General features: G+C 38.4%; 1 protein-coding gene across 1 annotated transcript in view; it reads right to left on the bottom strand.

Annotated features, from left to right (window-relative positions):
- ASAH2 (N-acylsphingosine amidohydrolase 2) overlaps window positions 1–21,994 on the bottom strand; it is a 97,525-nt gene that overhangs the window by 57,370 nt on the left and 18,161 nt on the right. The window contains exons 5-7 of the mRNA XM_037804987.1: window positions 7,601–7,777; window positions 6,155–6,282; window positions 4,967–5,044 (exon numbers count right to left, since the gene is read on the bottom strand). Coding sequence (XP_037660915.1) covers window positions 4,967–5,044; window positions 6,155–6,282; window positions 7,601–7,777 — 383 coding nt within the window. The remainder of the gene's footprint in view (window positions 1–4,966; window positions 5,045–6,154; window positions 6,283–7,600; window positions 7,778–21,994) is intronic.

Here is a 21,994-nt window from a genome sequence, read left to right as displayed (position 1 = left end):
GGAAAGAGAAATTCAATGAGGAATGTAGAGCAGAAATTTGTAAGCTAGTTAGTGCTACTGGAGAAGGTATTTATGAAGATGAAGAGGAGGTGAGATGGAGAAAAGAGAAGAGGTCAAGAATGGTTTAGTGAGGGGTTGTCACTGAGGTTTCAGAATTTGCTATTTGAGTGAGGTTGAGTGGACCCAGGGGGAGAGTAAAGAGGATAGAATAGAGAGAACAGAAGTACAGACATTTCAATTCAAGAAGACATAGTCATAGATGGCAGAGAATAGTTATACCCCGCCTCCACTGAGTTCTCTAAGTCAATGTCATTCAGATAAATTAATGTCATTGCATAAATTGGACTTTTCTGTTTGCACACAAAATTATTCAGGTTGACCAAATCACTGCTCCTGTTGATTTTTAAACTGTACCTTTAAAGGGTGCCCCTATATAAAACTCCTTTCTGTAAGAATAAAAGAAAGTGCAATGTTAAAAACAGAAAGCACTGGAGCTATCACTCAAATATCTGCTCAGACCTTCCTTATGGCTCCAACAAATAGGAACCATGTCATACCAAATCCTAGAAGGCTGACAGGTGGGGAAAATAAAGAGTCCATGCCACTCCCACGAACTCAAGGAAGAAAACTCTCCTGAAGCAAAGAAGGGAATAAAAGTAAGCCAGAGCCAGTCTTGTCGAAGCATGCTTGGGCAAATGAGCCAGTCTCCCAGCTGCCAACCCAGAGCTGCCTCATAAGGGTGACTGTCTGAGAAACAGCTCTGCCACAGCCCAGAACTGCCATTTGGATTATCTGCCCTGGTGACTTTTTTTTTTTTGGTAAGGAAATTTGAAACCTTTGTCTTCTTTTCTCCCTTCACAGCTTCTTCATCCACATGGTGATTAATACACCAGGATTTCTCAAGACTCCATTCCATTTCCTCCACTGGAAGACAGAGCCTCTATTGAGACGCCTTCCGGAATTCTCTCAAAGTGAATTTTGAAAATGCCACACAGGTTATATTTTCATTCAGATCATCCCAAACACATTCCCTACTTCTGCAGAAAATGTATCCAGTGTTTTTGAGTAAGGTGGTACCAGGCAAAAAGGTAGAAGTATTTTCCTTACACTAGACAGAGCAACTGGAGCCAATGGCAGCCTCACAATTGTAGAGGACTTAATGTTTATGAAACAGTTTCATGCATTTAATTTTATGTCATTTCTCAAGTTGCCAACGTTCCTAACTCATCAAGGATCCCCAGCCACTAGCCCCAGCTTAAAACACTTTAATGATTTTCCATTCTCCTTGGTATAAAGACCAAAATCTTTACCATGACCACCAATAGAGCTCCACCTCTAGCTTTGCCTCACACCTCCCCCTCTCATTACTCTCCCCTCCAGCCCCATGGACTTTCTTTCAGTTCTTCAAAATGGGCCACTGGACTTTTGTACATGCATCCCCCTGTGTTAAATGTTCTTTCCTGCCTTCTGTTTTCCCAGTTAATTCCTATTCTTCCTACACATTTCAACTCCATTGGGAAAGGGAAGCCTTTCCCAATCTCCCTGACTAGGATAAATCCCTCTAAGATATGTGTTCACAGCTCTACATACTTCCCTTTCTTAGCACTTAACCAATCGTAGCTTTACGTGTATTTGTATGATTATTTGAGTGTCTTCTGTCTACCAGTAAACTGTAACTTCTGTAACGGTAGCAACTACATGTACTTTTGTTCACCAGTGTAACTAGTATTAGCTCAGTACATGACACGTATATTACACAAACAAGTGAAAGAATGAATAATAATCCCTGTGTGGAGAGAAGACATTACATCCACATTCAAGAAATGTGGAAATTGGGTCTCAGAGACTCAAGGAGCACAAACACAGGTATTCTGATTCCAAGGCCTGAGAATGCATCATTCCAAGGATTGGGAAGCATTGCGTGACACACAGTAGATATCTAGAGCAGACTTGTTGAATACAGAAATGAAGAAAAAAATGAAAGCAGGAAGGAATGAATTCTGAATTTCAATATGATTTTCAATGTGAAGAGGATACTCTTGGATTCACTATAAACTATCCCTGTGACATTGGGCAGGTCACACCACCTTTCTAGGCCTCGTTTCCTCCGCTGAAGGTTGAACTAGATGATCTCCATGCTCAGCAATTCTGAGCTTCTTTGCTTCCAAACTCCCCAAACCTTGGGATTCTGTCTAACAGCAGGCACCTATATGTGGTGGCTGAGTTACTCAGGAGCTCAGATTTGGCTTTATGTTTTGGATCCTTTTTAATGTATTCACTGAGCAATTATCACTATGCAACAAGAGGCAATTGCAGGAGCAATTACATCAAGGATAACATATGGCAGCTATAGAAACGATGGAATGTGATTGCAGGGCATTATGCACAACAGATGGAAAAGCGTTGCTATAACCTTGACATTTGATCCTGGAACATCCAGATATGCAATATAGGTTATATTCAAGGAGGCAAAGAACATCTGGCCACAAAAGTAACATTTTTAAATTTCCTGTTCCCATTGTTAAGTGATTCTTTTTTTTTTTTTTTTTAATCTTCATTTTATTGAGATATATTCATATACCACGCAGTCATACAAAACAAATCGTACTTTCGATTGTTCACAGTACCATTACATAGTTGTACATTCATCACCCAAATCAATCCCTGACACCTTCATTAGCACACACACAAGAGTAACAAGAATAATAATTAGAGTGAAAAAGAGCAATTGAAGTAAAAAAGAACACTGGGTACCTTTGTCTGTTTGTTTCCTTCCCCTATTTTTCTACTCAACCATGTTAAGTGATTCTTAAACTATAAAAAGAGAATCATGAATGGCCCAGTCATTAAGCCTTGAATTAAATAGAAACTGTAAGGCAAAAGCCACGTTCTTCTCTTAAATTTGGGATATTCAGTCTAACTAGTAATAAATGTGGGCTCTTATCTGTTCCCTCTCCTGATCCTGATCAAATTCCGTACTAATGTGCTCCACAATCTATCGCGAGCTTACCTTTCCAGATTCATCTCTCACCCACTCCCTGACCTGGTCCACACTTGGGCCTCACAGCCCACTCTTCTTCACGATTCCATGAGAAATCCCATGGCTCCTAAAGGTCCGATTCAAATGTCATTTTCTCTTTGGAGCCTTCCTCCATGCTCCCAGGCAGAACGTAGTGCTAGCTCCTTCAGATTCTGACAGCATTTATTTATGCCCACATGCTAGCACTGATGGCCATCTGACTTATTTTAGGTTATTTGTCTGTCTATCCATCTCTCGGGCTCCTGCTCTAGTCACTTCCCTGGTCCATAGCACTTTGAGGACAGGGACCATGCCTCACTCATCAGAACATACCCTAAGCACACCCCTGAATGGCTGACATATAGAAGGTCTGTTAAATTGAATGCCAAGTGGCAACTAATCAATAAATGAATTTATTGTGATGGAAGAATGTGTTCTATTATGTCATCCCACATAACAAAGATAAGTTTAGCGGGGAGATTTCAGTCACCCCAATTTAAACCCAAAGGAGTAACTCCCATGCTAAGAATTTCAAGTACTTTGTTATGCCAATAATAGAGCTATTTGGATGAGGTTGAATCTTATTCTACTCCTTACCTTTTAGCTAAAATTATTCTTAGTACATGCCAGGCACAGAACTAGAGCTTTGTATGTATTGTCTCATTTAATCCTCAGACAACCTCTATGAGGTATTACTACTCCCATTTTCAAATATGGTAATTGAGGTGAAAATAGGTAAGTCACTTTCCCCAAGCCATAGGTTTGGTAAGTGTCGGGGCTGAGGTAGGAGCCCAAGTCCAGGTGAACCCAATCCTTACCACTGTGCTGTCCTCCACCTAGTTATAGGGCCAACCCTGGTGTCTGAACTGAGTCAGAGCATTTAACATTCTTCTTCATGTCTTTATTACTTTTAATTCACTGTTAATTTTACTCTCACAGAATCATTCAATTGGATACTCATAATTCTACCTGGTCAATCTCTCACTACGTTTACTAACGCTTATTATCTACATTTTTAAAGACTCACTGTATCCCACAATTTTAAAGATAAGAACACTGAGACACGTAACAGTTATATAACTTATCCAAAGTCACATAGCCAATAAGGACGAGAGCTCAGAGTTGAACCCCAGCCATTTGACTCTAGCACCCAAGCACTATCGTTCATTTCCTTACTTCATTTTAAGGGATTTCTGCACCATTTGTACGTCCACAGGACAAGGTAGACCCAGAGATCCTTTTATATAAGAACTCACACCCAGTCAATTCCTGAGTCAGTCTAATTCCAGAGACCAAAATTACATATGATTGTGAACTCCCTTTTTCTAGAGAATACAAAATCCACATGTTTTCCGATACGTTGACACTGCCAGAAAACAGTGCTAAAATCTGTATTAAACTATAATTTTACCCTAACTCTTCCTTTGGGTGTTCTCAGTTCTGCTTTTATCACTAATTGGCATTGTCCTACAATAGGCTTAATCCTTTTAGGAAAATGCAGGTAAATAATCTCAACTCCATAATCACTTGCCTACCTGGTCAGATAGTTTCCTCCATTTTACCAAGAGATAAACTGTCCACCAACAAAGCAGTAGCAGATCAGAGATCTTCATGCAGTAATAACTGCAAACTTGACTGATCTTTGATTATGTGCCAGATGCTGTGCTGAGCTCTTTACCTACCCAGATCCCTCACTTCGGTAATACTCATATTTACCTACTTTAAGAAGAAGAATTAAGCCCTGAGAAGCTGGGGTCCCTGCCAAGTGCTCATGGCTGGGTCCTGGATGTGTGGAGTCTGGACTCAATTGCTTGGTTTATCCCCAGCATCTGCTGGCATGATTTTATTCTCTTTTATTCTATTTTATTCTCTGTTCCACTCCCCCTCGGAATTCAGGAAATTATCCTGACAGAGATTTAAAGAATAAATATAAAGGAAATAGAGTACCTGATAAGACCCAGTTCCTCTCCATTCAAATCTGTCATTTTCAAGACTACCATTTCCTTGTCTGTATTTGAAGAATACCTAGTCAGCAAAACAAAGAAACGCAGTCAGTTTTACATTAGAGCCTGGCTTCATGTATGAGGAACAGTAAAATCTGACACAAAAATAAAAACAAAACACCTCTCAGTGAGACTCCCTGACAAGCAATAGTCTGAAACTGAATCCAGAAACTCTTTCCACAGCTAAGGAAACAGTTTGTAGCTGTGACCAATATTAGGGGCACTAAGTCAGCTCGTTAGAGCTGAAATACATTTTTATATAATGTATGTAATATTACATAACGTATATATTTCTGACAAAAAAGGATTTGTCTTTGAAATTTCTATTCATGTATCAATTTCAATGGAATCTCTTTTTTAAAAATAGCAAGGAATATGCAAAACCAAAAGCATTCACAACTTATAACTTAAAGCATATCTTTTATATCCTTTCAAGGGAAACCAGATTCTGTTTTCTAAAAATCAAATCCTTTGAGAGCTACTGAAAAACTATGCAGAAAAAATGTGAACTGTCAAGTGGTCAGGTTGAAACTGAGATATTATACTGCCATAATAGCCAAGTACTTCTGTCACAAACCTGGTTCATAGCTTTAAAAGAAAGAAAAGAAAAGAAAGGACAAATTAATCATCTCCCTGAGTTGTTCCATTCAATTATGTTGGCATAATCTCTTGCTCTTTATTCCAGTCTCTTTGTTCTTATTTCTCTCCCTTGCTACATCCTCCTGAACTAAGACGATTTATTTTGGATAACATGCAATAAAAATGAGCTATTCATTAATTTAACAAATTCATGTCATGTACCTTATTTTCTCCATTTTAGAGATGAAAAAGCTGAGAGTCAATAAATCAGGAAAAGTAAATCATTAATTCCACGCAACTAGAAGATGGTAAAGCCAAGATAAAGACCACAGTTGTGCTGGTTTCTAAGCCTGGGGTCCTTAAAATATCCACACTGGCTCCCATGGCCAGTGAATTGGGTTCATTTTTCAGGGATTGTCTTAGATTATAAACATATTTTAAAATTATTTTAGCTTTAATATTCTAGGATCCCACCATACTCCATCCTGTACTTCAATTTGTTGCTGTTCCCTAAAGGAAATACAATGATTTCATTTTGATAATTCCTTCTTACCTTGCTCTCTCTGACTGCGGATTGTGAAGGTAAGAATAAGGGCTGCGGTTGATCTGTACACCATCCAAATTTCCTTTATTGATAAAGATTTTACCTGGTTTCATATTTGCATGTGCTATGTCAATGCTCTGAAGGGGAAAAAAGAGATAAATAAAAGGCATTGTAAGTTTAGAAATCCTGGTGGGGATAATGATGCAGTCACGATAAACAGAAGAGACCTGTGGGCACCCTCCTCCTCTCACCCTGGGCCCACTACGGAACGAAAGCCAGGAGAGCCACATGGATGGTGTCGCCCCGGCGGGAACAGAAATGGCCTTCGAGTTGAGAGAAAAGAAGTGCTGGGCACAGGGAAGCACTGGGCTGATTTACACCTGAACTAGCCAAGAGCTCCATCTCCTGCTCTCTCTGGACTGCTCTGCAGCTGGGGCAAGGGCTGAGCCAGGCACCGTTTGTCATTTCAGATATCCCACATGGGACGCGTGGCTCCTAGGAGCCTGGGACAAGACCGGTTAACACGTGAGTGTCCTCTCCCTCCCTACCCTCTTCATCCCGCCACTCTCTAAGGCAGTGTTTTAAAAACTTTTTTGACATTTTCATAACTTAATACACATCAACATATGCACACTAAACCAAAACATACCCTTAAATTGTGTTATGCACTATGATATTTTCCAATCTATTTTTATAGCTCTTTTTTTCTAATGCTTATTGCAACCCACAAAATTAATTTCATGAGCCATTAATAGATTGCCAACCACAGTTTAAAAATCACTGCCATAAAGCAATTTCTCTCCTTGCTGGTTGGATCTCTGGATTTTGGAGCGGTGTTGATGAAAAAAGGTAGAAAGAGACTATACCTGGAAGGCAAAGGAATGAAAAAACAAAAACAAAAACAAACAAACAAACAAAAACCATGAACAAGGGTCCTAAGCAAGAGAATATGAATAATATAATAAGCTGGAAGACAGGAGAGAGAAGTCAGAGCTACACAAACCAGGAATGGGGGAGGAGTTTGAAGAATTTCGTAGGAGCACACTGGAGGTCTGGAGCTGCCGTAGAGGATGTGTGTTGATAAAGTGGATTCCCTTTTATGCTCTTTGGGAAAGACAAGATAAGACTGGAATTATTTTTAATTACTTTTGATTCCTTGCTGGGTTTCTTTTCACATGATTTTGTACTGAGATCAGGCCAGGTGGGGCCCTGTAAGTTAGAAGGGTTTCACACAAAATGTGTTCTATCTCTTTGGGGCTTACTGCCATAGAACTCTCCTGTCCACTCACTCGGTCCCTCAGGCCTGACAGCCGACAGCTCAGGCGCAGAAGCTAAAAGGAAGTCAGGAAGAGAGAAGGGTAGTAAGACAGTGCTGGGGCCCACATCCTAGAGGCATCTCTGCATATCATACCACACCATTCCTAAGCTGCCCTGACTATTTGGCACTTTGCCTACCTTCACAATGCCGGAAACCATGTACTGAAAAGTCCGATTGCTAAATCCTTCACTGGCAATTACAAACACAGTGTACTGGAAATAGCCCCCTGGGCCCGAGTGTGTGTGAGTGCCACTCAGGATAACGTTGTCTCTTCTGTACAGGGAACCATATTTACTCTGCAGTCTGTTCAGAACCTTCAAAGAAGAAAAAAAAAATGAAACTAAGAAAATGGAAAACATAGGAGCTCAGCATGAGTAAAGGCTATGGTGATAAGCTCAATCACTGATCCAAACCAAAATGTCCCTGTCAGGTGACCCTTCAACTCTTTTGCTTGAGTAAATTATTACAGTAATAATAATAACAACAGTAATAGTAACAGGTAACATTTACCAGACGCTTGATTGTACAGGCACAATTAGGTGAATAACTACCCTAAGAGGAAAATATTGTTAACTCCATTTTAGCTGAAACATTGAAGCTTAGAGAAGTTAAATACTTTGTCCACCGAGCTAGTAAGTAACAGAGTCAGGACCCAGGCCCAAGGTTCTCTAACTACAGAATCAGTACTCTTACCTATTCATCATTCAACACATAGTATTAATATCGATCACTGTAATAAGTACTAGATATGCATGAGATCCCTACCATTAAAAAGTTTTTATTCCAATGAGGGAGAAAGACAATAAACAAACAAAAATTTAATATATCTTGTAGTGATAAATGCTATGAAGAAAAATATTACTGGAGAAAGAAAAAGAGAGTGATGGATGTTAGTAAGGAAACATCTTTCTGAAGAGGCTACCTTGCAGCAGAAGCTTAAACGAAGAGAGTGAGCTGGTCATGCAACATTTGAGGGACAAGCATTGGGACAGAGAGAACAGATAGTGCAAAGTCCTCTTAACTGCCTCACTTCCCAAGAATGCATCTCTGCATATCACACCAAACCATTCCTCCATATTGAAGAACTCAATATTCTCTCACATACACATTACTCTTATTGGACTTGGGGAATCCAGCCACTATGATGTAAGGAGACTCCAGCCACCCCCTAAAGAGGCTCTTGGGGAGAGGAACCATCTTGCCAGCATTAAATTGCTGGCCATGTGGTCAATCAGCCATGGAAGGGGATATTCAGCCTCAGTCAAACTTTCAAACCACTGTAGCCTCAGCCACCACCTGAGTGCAACCTCATGATACAGAAGTGACTATACATGACTTCTATTCTAACTCAAGTCAGGACCACACAACCCAGCCACTCTTGGATTCCTGGCCCACAGAAACCCCAGGCAAGAATACATGATTATTGTTTTAAGCAACTATGTTTCCAGATAATCTGTTATATAACAATATATAACTAAAACAAAGATACTCAGTAAATGCTCATTGAATTAATCAATCAAGAAACATCCAAATGCATGGCTAGTGTCTTTGTATGGTACATACACATAAAGAACACCCATAAATAAGTGGCACTGCTGAGTACCGATTTCTGATTATGCTTTAATCAGCTGCAATCTGGAGTTTGTGTTATTATTGTGGCTTCTTTGTGTGAGATGCTTTTGATCTTTATTATGTCATAAATCATTAAAATGATCAAGCAAAACTGTCAATCCCAAAGCAAACTTCCTCAATGTATAGTACTACCACCTAATACTAGGGACAAGGATGAAAGCTCTTTTAGGGCAGGGATGGAATATATTGTTCATCTCATGTACTCAATCCAATTCTATGTGGTTGCTGCCAGGAGCAGCGTGTTGAGAAAGATTCTGGAGGCCAAACCTGGGCTTAGTAAGAAAGAGTACTTTTATCGGTTGGCAGTATCTATCTTGTGTATGGCAAAGGCAGTGTTAACGCTGATAAACCGTCTGTCTGGGAGAAAAAGCCCTCATTTGTAATTTTCCAATTTCTGTAATGTAAATACTCCCATCATAGTCAATTTAAGCTACCAACAATTTATCATCCAGCTCATAAATTTCCTGAGTATTTAACAAATGGCTCTCATGAGGTGGTACAAGCTGGCTCTAGCACATCACTGCTACATAGATGAGTAGCAGTTTATGGGACATTTACTTACCATTTACAGAGACATCCATTCAATCTCTTCTATTTTAGATGAAGAGCTACATCACCCTCATTCCAGTGATATGGCCATTGAATCAGGAAGATTTTACAAGCCATCTTGCTTTATTAACCTCTCCATGCCCTCCTCTAAGTTACCATGTCCACATAAGCAGCCCTGTGATCCCAGGTAAATGTGGAAAGGAGATAAGATCTAACCAGGTTAACATCCCCTGGCCAAGTTTCCCGCATTTTCTGTCCCAACAAGCTTCTGTGTTCCTTCTGTTTCATCCTAACTCCAGGCCTAACTCTTATTGCCCTCACATATTCTTCCAAATGATTACTACTGCACTCATGGAGGAAAAATATCGGTATGGGACTGGGAAATGATCAACAAGGGACACTGTGAAAGATGAACAGAAGACAAAGGCTGGGAGGAGAATTGTGGGAAGATGGAGGACTAAGAAGCTCCAGGAATCAATCCCTCTACAAAACAACTATTGAACTGGCAGGAACTGTTTAAATCAACTTCTGTGAAACTCCAGAATCAAGTGGAACACTGTGCTGCATCTGAGGAACCGCTGGAGGGAGAGACTAGTAAACAGCAATAAATACCAGTGAATTTCACCCTCACTTCAGCAGCTACCATACCCCATCCCCCAGCTCCATGGCAGGCAGCAGAAGGGACTGCAGCTTAGCCTCCTGGTGCAGCTTCCTGGTGCCAGGGTGGGGCATAAAGACTGTCCACCAAACTCCAGGGCGGGGTACAGTCTGATCACTCATCACTGCCTTTGATAAGCTACTTCATATCACTGGAGGCTGGCTCTGAAGGTGTCAATTATTCCAAACCCCCTCAGGCAAAAGCAGCAGAGGAATCTTAAAGAGAGTACCCTTCCTCAAAACTATGGAAAAGAGTAAAGGGTCTAAAGGAGAAGCTGCTGACACCCCCTCACCCTACCCCCCGCTACCCTTGCCACAACATGGATGGAGCTACTCTGCACTCCCATTGTGGGTCCTGGTCCTGTTCCAGGTGGAGCAGAGTGGCCCTGACATGTACACCGAGGTACCTGCATGTCAGTGCCAATCTATTTGGAGGAAGTCTGAAAAACTCATAGGAAACACATCTCAGGCTTTTCCTCCCAGAATTTGTCCTGAAGGCAAAGAAGCACACTGCAGACATTAAAGCAGTGTAAGAAACAATTAAGTCAAGCATCCTGGAACAGACAACACTCTGTATTAAGTCACATAATACTGCATCCAGGAAGGGGGTGGAAGTCTATTTCAAAAGGAGTACAGGAAGCATTCATTCAAATTCCTGTAGACTGCAAATGGGGGAATTCCTAAGTCCACTAGCAGACACAAGACCAGGAAAAGAAGTAAGCTCCCTGGCTCCTCACAGACACAGATAAGACAGAGAGGACCTTGTACTTCACATTTGCCTTGGACTGATCTTCTTGATAGGATGGCTAAGCTATGAAGGAGACCATCAGCCAAAGCAGAGCCAATTAGCAAAGACTGTGAAAAGTGTTTTTTGCTTTGGTTTGTTTGTTTTGATCAGCTCTTGGCAATTAAAGGAATCTCTGTCACAGTACTAGCTGGATACAGACTTAAGAAATAAATAGGTCAGGGATTAAACCCCAAAATTAACACTTTAAAATATTAAAATGAACAGTGTGCAACTAAAGATTACAAGACAAACAAAAAAATGGGAACTGATGGCCTATCCAAAGGACAAGATGAAAATCCAGGAACCCTTAAGAAGGACAGACCATTGTAAGTACTCAACAAAGACAAAAAAAAAAAAAAAAAAAAAAAGTGATCCTCAATATGCTCAAGGAAATAAAGGAAAATACAGAAAAAACTAAAGGATATGAGAAAAACAATGTATGAACAGCAAGGGGATTTCTTTGAGATTCTCAATAGGAACAAAATAATGGAGGTGAAGAACACAATAAGTGAAATAAAAAGAATCCCTAGAAAGTTTCAACAGCAGATTGGAGCTGGCAGAAGACGTAAAGACAATTGAAATGATTCCAGCTGAAAATATATGAAAAATACATTCAGAAAGAAAGGAGAAGAGACACAAAATGGTACAATACCAAAAAAAACTAAATAAATACAAAAGTAGGCATTAATGGAAACATTTAGGATCAAAAAATGGTATAAGACTTACAAAGACAAAATAGCAAAATGGCAAGGTAAAATCCTAGATTAGCAATAGTTATTTTAAATTTAAGTGAACTAAACTCTCCAGTTCAGAGGCTGAGATTGGTAGAGTGGATTAAAAAAGTATGACCCAGCTATACACTCTCTGCAAGAAACTTGCCCTAAATTGAAAGATACAGCTAGGCTGAAAGTGAAAGCATGGAAAAAATATGCCATACAAGTAACAACCAAAAGAGACCTGGGGTAGCTAAACTAAAAACAGACAAAATAGACTTTAAGTCAAAAACAGATATGAGGGACAAAGAAGGTGACTATGTAATGATAAAGGGGCCAATTCAACAAGAAGATTTCACAATTATAAGAATATATGCACCTAATAGCAGAGTCATGAATATATGAATATAGATAGATTTGAAGGGAGAAATAGATAGGTCTACATTAATTGTAGGAGACTTCAATGCACCACCTTCAATAATGGATAGAACATCTAGACAGAATATCAATAAGTAAATAGAAGACTTGAACATACTATAAACTAACAACCTAACAGATATATATTACACAGTTCACCAAACAGCAGCAGAATACACATTCTTCTCTAGTGCACATGGATCACTCTCTAGGATAGACCACATGTTAGGTAACAAAACAAGTCTCAATAAATTAAAAAATAATTGAAATTATACAATGTATCTTCTCCAACCACAAAGGAATGAAGCTAGAAATCAATACCACAGGAAGAAATGGAAAATACAAAACTATGTAGGTAAATTAAACAGCATGATCTTAAAAAACAAGTGGGTCAAAAAAAACTAACAAAGGAAATTAGAAAACCTCTTGAGGCAAATGAAAATGAAAATACAACATACCAAAACCTAAGGGATGCAGAAAAGTCAGGGGTGAGAGGGAAATTCACAGCTCTAAATGCTGACATTAAAAAAGAAGAGAGTAATATCATCAACATTTGGCGACATAAGATGTCCCCTGGAAAAACCTCCCCAGAGGCTCAGCAAATATAAGCACAAATTCCACTTGCTTAGAACTCTGGAGGACAGTAGACACTGGATAGGTCACCAAAAATGCTGAATTGAAGAAAGAGACAAATATCAGGTGGGAAACTAACATCCCAAACCAGCCAGTCCTCTCATCTCCCCCTAACTTGTTACTATGCGGCTTGGAGTTCTCCAGAGGCAGGGGCCTGGCTCCCTCCCACCAGGCACACAGACTATAGAGTAATTCACAGCAGTGAGTTAGAACCCTATGCATACCCAGGAACAGGGACCCAAGTCCACAGGCACCCTGGGCAGAACACTAGCCACTGAGGAGTGCTGCATAAAAAAGGACCCTCAGAAGGGGATGGGAAACTGCAGCAGAATGCCAGCAGCCAGAGGGTGCACTCTCTCAATCCAGTACAATGGCTGGACTCCCTAACACAAAATGGACTTTTCTGGAGTGACCCCCACCCCTTTCTGGATAGGCCCCATCTGGCTCCCTGGGGCAGGATATAAAAACAGGGAAGAAACTGGAGGCAGAGAAGCCTCACAGAGAAAAATAAAAATTAAAAAAGGGATTAAACTCAACTGCTGTAAGACTGGAGGATCCCAGAACTGAAAAGTATAAGGGAAACAGGAACTGAGTGAAGGAAAGAATTTAACCAACTCATAGGAGGTGAGGAGAAAATTCTACACAAAAGTGAACAGAATAGTTAAAGATGCCCAGAGCAGGAATAGAGAAAAGGATGCTTTCTCCTAGAGGTGAAGCAATTACAAAAAAAGTGCAATATCAAAAATCATACCCCATAGCAAGAGCAAGAATAAGATGAAGAACTGAGACCATATAATCAAAGTCTATTCTAAAGGACTAAAATAAGTTAGACAAAGTGTCAAAGAAGAGCCTTAACATGAATCCAATCAACAATAAAACCCTAGAGAAGAAAGAGAAACTGACCTTCAGAATTAACTCATCAAGATAATCAGATGCCTAGACATCAGCAAAAAATTACAAGTCATACTAAGAAACAGGAAGATATGGCTTAGTTAAGGGAATAAATTAAGAATTCAGAGGAGACAGAATTTGGAACAACTATTCAAAGAAGTTCAAACAAATCTAAAGCAAATCAAGGAGATGAAGGAAAATATGCATAAAGAGATAAAGCATATTGAGAAGACACTGGGTGAGCATAAAGAAAAATTTGAAAGTATAAAAGAAACATAACAGAAATCATGAGGATGAAAGGCACAGTAGTCATGATTAAAATACACTGGAGGCATACAACAGCAGATTTGAACAGGCAGAAGAAAGGATCAGATAACTAGGGAAGACATTGCAATCAAAATCATACAATCAGAACAAGAAATAAAAAAAAGAATAGAAAAATTTATGCAGTGGCTCTGAGATTTGAATGATAGCATGAAGTACACAAACATATGCATAATGAATGTCCAAGAAGGAGAAGAGAAGGGAAAATGGGCAAGACTTGAATAGATAGTTTTCCAAAGAGGAGACACAAATGGCTAAAAAACACGTGATAAGATGCTTAACATCACTGGCTATTAGTGGAATGCGAATCAAAACCACAAAGAGATATCATTTCATACCCACTAGAATGGCTACTATTAAAGAAAAAAAAAGAAAACTTCAAGGATTGGAGAGGATGTGGAGAAATAGGAACACTCATTCATTGCTGGTGGGAATGTAAAATGGTGCAGCCACTGTAGAAGACTGGCAGTTCCTCATAAAGCTAAATTTAGAATTACCATATGACCCAGCAATCCTGCTACTATGTATATACCCAGAAGAATTGAAAGTAGGGACTTGAACAGATATTTGTGCACTGATGTTCACAGTAACTTTATTCACATTTGCCAAAAAATGAAGCAACCCCAGTGTTCATCAGCCAGTGAATGGATAAACAAAATGTGGTATATACATACAATGGAATATTATCCAGCCATAAAAAGGAATGAAGTCCTGATGCATGCAACAACCTGGATGAACCTTGAGGACATTATGCTGAAGGAAATCAGTCAGACACAAAAGGACAAATATTGTATGATCTCACTGATACAAACTTATTATAATAAGCAAATTTGTAAAGTTAGAATCTAAATTATAGTATACCAGGGGATAGACTGGGTTTAGAGAATGAGGAGTTGATGATTAATTTGTACAGAATTTTTATTTAGGTTGATTGTAAAGTTTTGGAATTGGATGGTGGTGATGGTAGCTCAATATTTTAAGTGTAATTAACAGCACCAAATTATATAGGTGAATGTGGTTAAAAGGGGAAACTTTAGGTGTTATACATTACTAGAATAAAAATTTAAAGATAAAACAGGACTGCTTAACACAGTGAACCCTATTATAGACGATGGTCTATAGTTAATAGTACAAATATAATAATATTCTTTAATGGATTATGAAAAATGTATGACACTAATACAAGGTCTTAATAATAGGGTAATATATGGGAAAAAAATACACCTAATATGTTGTAAATAATGGACAATAGATAGAACGATAAAAATCCTAGAAGAAAACATAGGGAGGCTTCCTTAGGTCTTTATGTTAGGCAAAGTTCTCTGAGACTTTACACCCAAAGCATGAGCAACAAAAGAAAAAATAGATAGACCTCATCAAAACTAAATACTTTTGTGTATCAAAGTATTTATCATGAAAGTGAAAAGACAACCTACAGAATGGGATAAAATATTTAGAAACCACATATCTGATAAGGGTTTAATATCCAGAATATATAAAGAAACACTATAACCACCAAAAATAAAAAGACAAACAGTTAAAAAATGGGCAAAGACTTGAGAAGACATTTCTCCAAAAAAGACATACAAATGGCCAGAAAGCACTTGAAAAGATGCTAATCAACACCAGCCATTAGGGAAAAGCAAATCAATGAGATGCCATTTCACATCCAGTAGAATGGCTACCATCACAAAATGGAAATTTACATATTGGAGAAGATACAGAGAAATAGGAACACTCATTCATTGTTGGTGGGAACAAATCACTGTGGAAACAGTTTGATGGTTCCTCAGAAAGTTAAATATAAAATTATCATATGACCTAGCAATCCCACTTCTAGGCATATATGCAAAAATATTAAAATCAGGGATGCAAACATATTTGCACATGGATGTTCATTGTAGCATTATTCATAATTGCCAAAAAATGGAAACATCCAAGTGTCCATCAACCAAATGAATGGATGAACAAAATGCGGTATACACATACAATGTTGTGATGATTAGGCTAATGCGTCAACTTTGCCAGAAAATGGTGCCCAGCTGTCTGGTCAAGCAAGCACTGTCCTAACTGCTACTGCAAAGACATTTCATGGACTTAAATCTTCAGTAGGTTGATTGCATCTATTTCTGATTATATCTACAATCAACTAAGGAGAGTGTCTTCTGCAATGAGAGCTTTAACCAATCAGTTGAAGGCTTTAAAAGGAGAAGTAATGGCTTCAAAAGGAGAAGTGATGACTTCAGCAGTCAGAAGAGAGAATTTTCATCTCTACTTCAGCCAGCAAGCTTCTCCTGAAGAATTCATCAAAAACCTTTATCGGAGTTTCCAGCTTGCAGCCTGCCCTATGGAATTTGGACTCATGCATCCCCACAGTCATATGAGACAATTTTATAAAATCTCATACTATTTACAGATATCTCCTGTTGGTTCTGTTTCCCTAGAGAACCCTGATCAATACAAATGGAATATGGAATATTATTCAGCATTATAAAGGAATGAAGTTTTCAGGCATGGGACAAGTTGAGTGAGGTAAGACACAAAAAAGACAAATATTGTATGATCTCACTGATATGAAATAATTGGAAGAAGCAAATTCACAGAGTCAGAAACTAGAATATAGGTCACCAGGGGTCAGAATAGGGAATTGGGAGTTAATGCTTAAATTGTACAGAGTTTCTGTTTGGGGTGATCGAAAAGTTTTAGTAATGGATTGTGGTAATGGTAGTTCAACATTGTGAATGTAATTAACAGCACTTAATTATATATCTGAATGTTGTCAAAAGGAAAATTTTAGGTTGCATATATGTTACTACAATAAAAAATTTTTTAAAAAAACCATAGGATTGTGCAACACAAACAGTGAACCCTAATGTAAACCATGGACTATGGTTAATAGCACAATTTTTTAAAAGTTCTTTCATCAATTGTAAAAAAATGTACCATACTAATGCAAGGTGTTAATAATAGCGTGATATATGGGAACTCTATTTTAGGCATGATTTTTCTGTAAACCTACAACTTCTCTATTTAAAAAAAAACAGATAAAGGTTAAAAAAAAATGTAACAGGGTACCATGAAAGTATTCACTGACATAACCTAAATCTTCTGAAAATTTACCACTCTTTCTCAGGAAGTCTTGTTCTATTAAAAGTGTTTGTTAAGTAGGAACAAAAAAGCAGAATACAAATAGAATATATACCATAAAAATTTGTAACAGTGTAGACAAGGGATATAAGGTAATATGTAGTGAAAAGTCATATTTTAAAGGTAGAGGAATGAAATTGTCCTTTCTTATTTGATACTATTTTTTAATTGTAAGCCCTAGATTCACATAGTGAGTGGGCTTTCTACTTACTGGTTGAGTGACATGAACCATATCACTTAATCTCACTGACTTTCAGTTCTTTATATACAAATGAAGAAAGTAATATATGTCTTACAAGGATTTTGTAACGACTAACTATATGAAAGTACTTTGTCAAATTTATCCAAATATTAGCTGGAGGCTATTTTAAATAGTTGAGAAAAGAAACAGAGCAAACTTATTGTGAAATGATTCCATCATTAAGATAAAGGAAATCATTTAAGTTTGTTTGAGGAAGTAAACGACCAACACTAACTTCACTAAGTATGTTGGATTCATTTGTTGGGTGTTCCATTTAAATTCAGAGGTTTGACCTTCAAATTTCCATTAATTTGGACTGTTTAGACTTTTGAGGTTATCATTTGTTAAAATTGTTAGCTCTTGAATATGACTACTGCAAATATTGATGTGCATCTTTGGCCCGTTACCTATCAATGGAAATCAGAAAATCCATAAACCCTGATGTCCTTACAACTCTGCAACCAATATAGGGAAGTAGTAAAAAAAAAAAAGCTCCTCTAACCTACCCTGTTTTTATACTTAAAAAATGATAATAGATTTTTAGAATTATGCTTATTCAAGAAACAAGCTCTTAAAAAGATAAAAATTGTAACTCCTGAATTTTAAAACAAAAGAAAAGACTGTAAATGGCACACAGAAATCTTATCCTAAATGAAAACCTCTAATATGGAGCCAGACACATGGGACTTCCTTGCTTTCAGTTTATATTCCATTTCCTATTGTTAACACATGTAGGAACATGACTTAGAAAGAGTTAAAAATTCATCTTGTTTTCCTACCCTGTCTCACTACTCAGAGACCTTCCCTAATCTTCATTCCATGCTGGAAATTTCATCAATCTTAAACCTGAGGCTGAGAATCTCCCTAAAACCAGGTATTATAAATAAGCTTAATGGTACTTGTTTAGCTACATTTATTTTTCACACCTTCCCCTGGGTTAACTTAGGATAATGAAGTGAGTTCATTTAAAGGCCTTCCTGCTGGGTTGCAGATTACATGGAGAAGTATAATTAGGAAGAGATGGCTAAATGGTGCCCACTGTTGACTTGATAGCATCTACAAACCAACACATTAAACCCCTCTCCCCTCCCCACTCCACCCTCAAAGTCTACCTTTTGGTTCTATTTCTATTAATGACCCCACCATCTCCCAATCAGAAACATCTTTGATGTAATAGTTTATGTAATAAACTAGTTTCCTCAGAAGAGCAGGACATTATAGTGCAGTGGTAATGCCTAGGTTTGAGTGCTAGCTCTGACAGTTCCCAGCTGTGTAACCTTAGACAGGTTATTTGATTCGCTACAACTTGGTTTCCCAATCTGTCAAATGAGATCATAATATGTGTAGTGTAATCACATAAGACATGTAGAATTGTGCCTGGTTCATCATGGGTAATTGTGTTAGCATCTATATTTATTCGTCTCTAAATCTCATTAGCATTTAATTTTACTTCTTGTCACCAACCAGTCTCACTGCCACTTTTTGGTTTAAGGCCTCTGTGCCAGCCTCACATGATATAGGGGAAATTGCCAGCCAAAGTTAAAATCCTCCCCACAAACCTAGTTTCTTTTTCTTTGTATTTCAACCTTCAAACACCTTGTAAAATTCTGTTATATTAATCCCTTCTGTTTGAAATACCTGGTGTGATTACAGATTCCCTAATTCAACTCTCACCAATGGAATGTGGATATTAAGGAACCTGCTAATTTGTGTCCTCACCTATGGTTTCACTCTATTCCAATCCACATTACACATCACTGTCTAATTAATCATCTTGAAGTAAACTTGTATTTACATTACCTCCCAACTCAAAAATTTTCTGATTCCCCATCACCCACAGAATTAAAAACAATATGGCATCCCAGACCCTCCACAATTAGGACCAATCCACCTTGTAAGTACTTCTCCAACTACATAGCTATGTATGTCTTAATAGAACATCTATCTGTTCTCTCAAAAGAGAGTCTACCTTCCCCCTTGTGCCTTTGCTCATGTTGTCCACATCTTATGTCTCTCCCTCCCCATCTTAACCATTCAAAATTCTGCCCATTCAATGTTACTTCCTCTATGAAACTTTTTTCCTAATTTCCATTTCTTGACTATCCTTCTGTGTTAGTTTTCAAAAACTGTATGTCCACAAATTCTTTGATACTCCTCCCTTCAAGGGGTGAATTTTAACTTCCCTACCCTTGAGGAAGGGCTGGATTTACTACTACTTTCTAATGAATATAATATGGTGACAGTGATGGTATGTAACTTCTGATCCTAGGTCATAAAATGCATTGAGTGTCCCCTTGCTCTCTCTCTTGGATCACTTACTCTGAGGGAAACCAACTGCCATGTCATGAGGATATGGAGAAGCCTACATGGTGAGGAACCGAGACCTCCTGCCAACAGCCGTGTGAGTGAATGATCTTGGAAGTGAAACTTCCAGCTCTGATCAGGTCTGCAGGTGACTGCAACTTTAGAGGTAGATACCTTAAGCCAGGACCACCCAGCTAAACCACTCCCAAATTCCTAACCCACAGAATGTGTGAGATAATAAATGTTTGTTGTTTTAATCCACTATGATTTGGGATAATTTGCTAGACTTTAACAGATAGCTTATACACCACTGTAGTTTACTCTTCAGTGAATTACCATCATCTGTGTATTTCTGTTATAGTCCTTCATCCTATCCCCTCAAACAGATAGTGAGCTCATGGGGTACAGACTATGACTCACTTAGCTGCGTGTCCCCTAAAGTGACCAGCAAAGCGCTTTGCAAAAGAAAGGAGACTTGAGGCAGGGACACAAACCGAGGAACCCCAAGGATCTCTGGTAGCCAGCCCCAAAATGTTAAAGATCTTCAGGAGAGATCATCGCCTTGCTGGTACCTGATTTTGGACATCTCCTAGCCTCAAAACCTAAAACTACTTATTTATCATTATAGCAGAGTGAGATTGACACTGTTTACCTGATGACAACTATCTCAGTGAGCAGACAAGAAGTTCTTTCATGGAAAGTTCTTTGGACTCCTTGTTGGGATATCCTCATTGTGCAACATACTACATAAAAGGTACATTTATCACTACTCTATTCAGCAAGACATCATAACAGACCACTTCACTGATTTCAGGCTGATAGGATCTGGTGAGCAGGAAACAGCAATTATCCTGGACATCTTAGAAAGAAAAATGTATGCCAGAGGGTGAGAAATAAATCCCACTAAAATTCAAGGGCCTGACACCTTGGTGAAATTTCTAGTGGCATAACATACCTTTCCAAGGTGAAGGAGTAGTTGCTGAATCTGAATACTCTAAATATTAAGAAAGAGGCAAAATGCCTGACAGCTATGGAATAAAATGATCCTATGACACAAGTATTTTGGGGAAATAAAACCCAGAGATTTAAGGATGAAAATAGAGACTGGAAGGGAAAGTGACAAGACTAAGATTTTGACAAAAGGAGAGGCCAGTTGCCCAAGAGGAGACCCTACAAATCTCAGCTGCTAAATACAGTATTGATTTCTCTAGTCTTCTCCAAAGGTACCTATGGCCACATACTCAGGTGTCATTCCCAAGTGTGTGTTCCAGTAAACCTGTTGGATACAAATACTTATCTTTGAGTCTATTTCCTAAAGAACCCAACTTAAGACAAATGCTGTACCTCGAGAGAACAGTAATTGGCCACTGGGGATTTATTTTTTTGGGGGGTGGGGGCATGCCCTTTTTATCCTATGATTTATACTGTGGTTGTCTTGCAACAATAGTTTGCTCTGGATGGGTGTGAACATAGTTATTTACTTCCAGGTTTTCTCCAGTGAATATCTGTAATGCTGAAAAAAAAAATGTGCTTTGCAAAAAACAGGTGGTCCACATACTTGTTTCTTCAAAGTAAAGAAAGGCAGCAAAAGACACATTCTTCTCAAGTGCACATGGATAATTCTCCAAGATGGACAACAAATTAGGTCACAAAACAAGTTTCGATACATTTTAAAGGTTAAAATTTTACAAAGCAACTTCTTGGACCTCAATGGAATGAAGCTAGGAATCAATAAAATGAGAGAACTGGAAAATCCACAAATAAATGAAAGTTTTAAAATACATTCTTTTTTTTTTTTTTTTTTTTTTCTTTTTTAACTGCTCCCCATTCTTTAGCCTCATTCTATATCCTGGTAACTTATATTTCATGTCTATGAGTTTACATATTATAATCAGTTCCTATCAGTGAGACCCTGCAATATTTGTCCTTATGTGTCTGGCTTATTTCACTCAGCATATTGCCCTCAAGGTTTCTTCATCAACCCTTTTTTTTAAGACGGTTTTTTTCACACTCCATACATTCCATCCTAAGTAAACAATCAATGGTTCCCTGTATAGTCACATATTTATATGTTCACCACTGTCATCACTATCTATATAAGGACATCTCCATTTCTTCCACAAAGCAGGAGGAAGAGTCAAAGAAGGTAGAGAGGCAAAAGAAAAAGAAAAAAGAAAGAGAAGGAAAAAAAACAGCATGACAGCCAGGAAGCAGCAAAAGGAAAGATAACCTTAAA

This window comes from Choloepus didactylus, chromosome 15 (assembly GCF_015220235.1).
Source record: "Choloepus didactylus isolate mChoDid1 chromosome 15, mChoDid1.pri, whole genome shotgun sequence".
In the NCBI taxonomy this organism is placed as follows: domain Eukaryota; kingdom Metazoa; phylum Chordata; class Mammalia; order Pilosa; family Megalonychidae; genus Choloepus; species Choloepus didactylus.
Note: the sequence above shows the minus strand (reverse complement) of the source record. Positions and strands in the feature narration are given on the sequence as shown.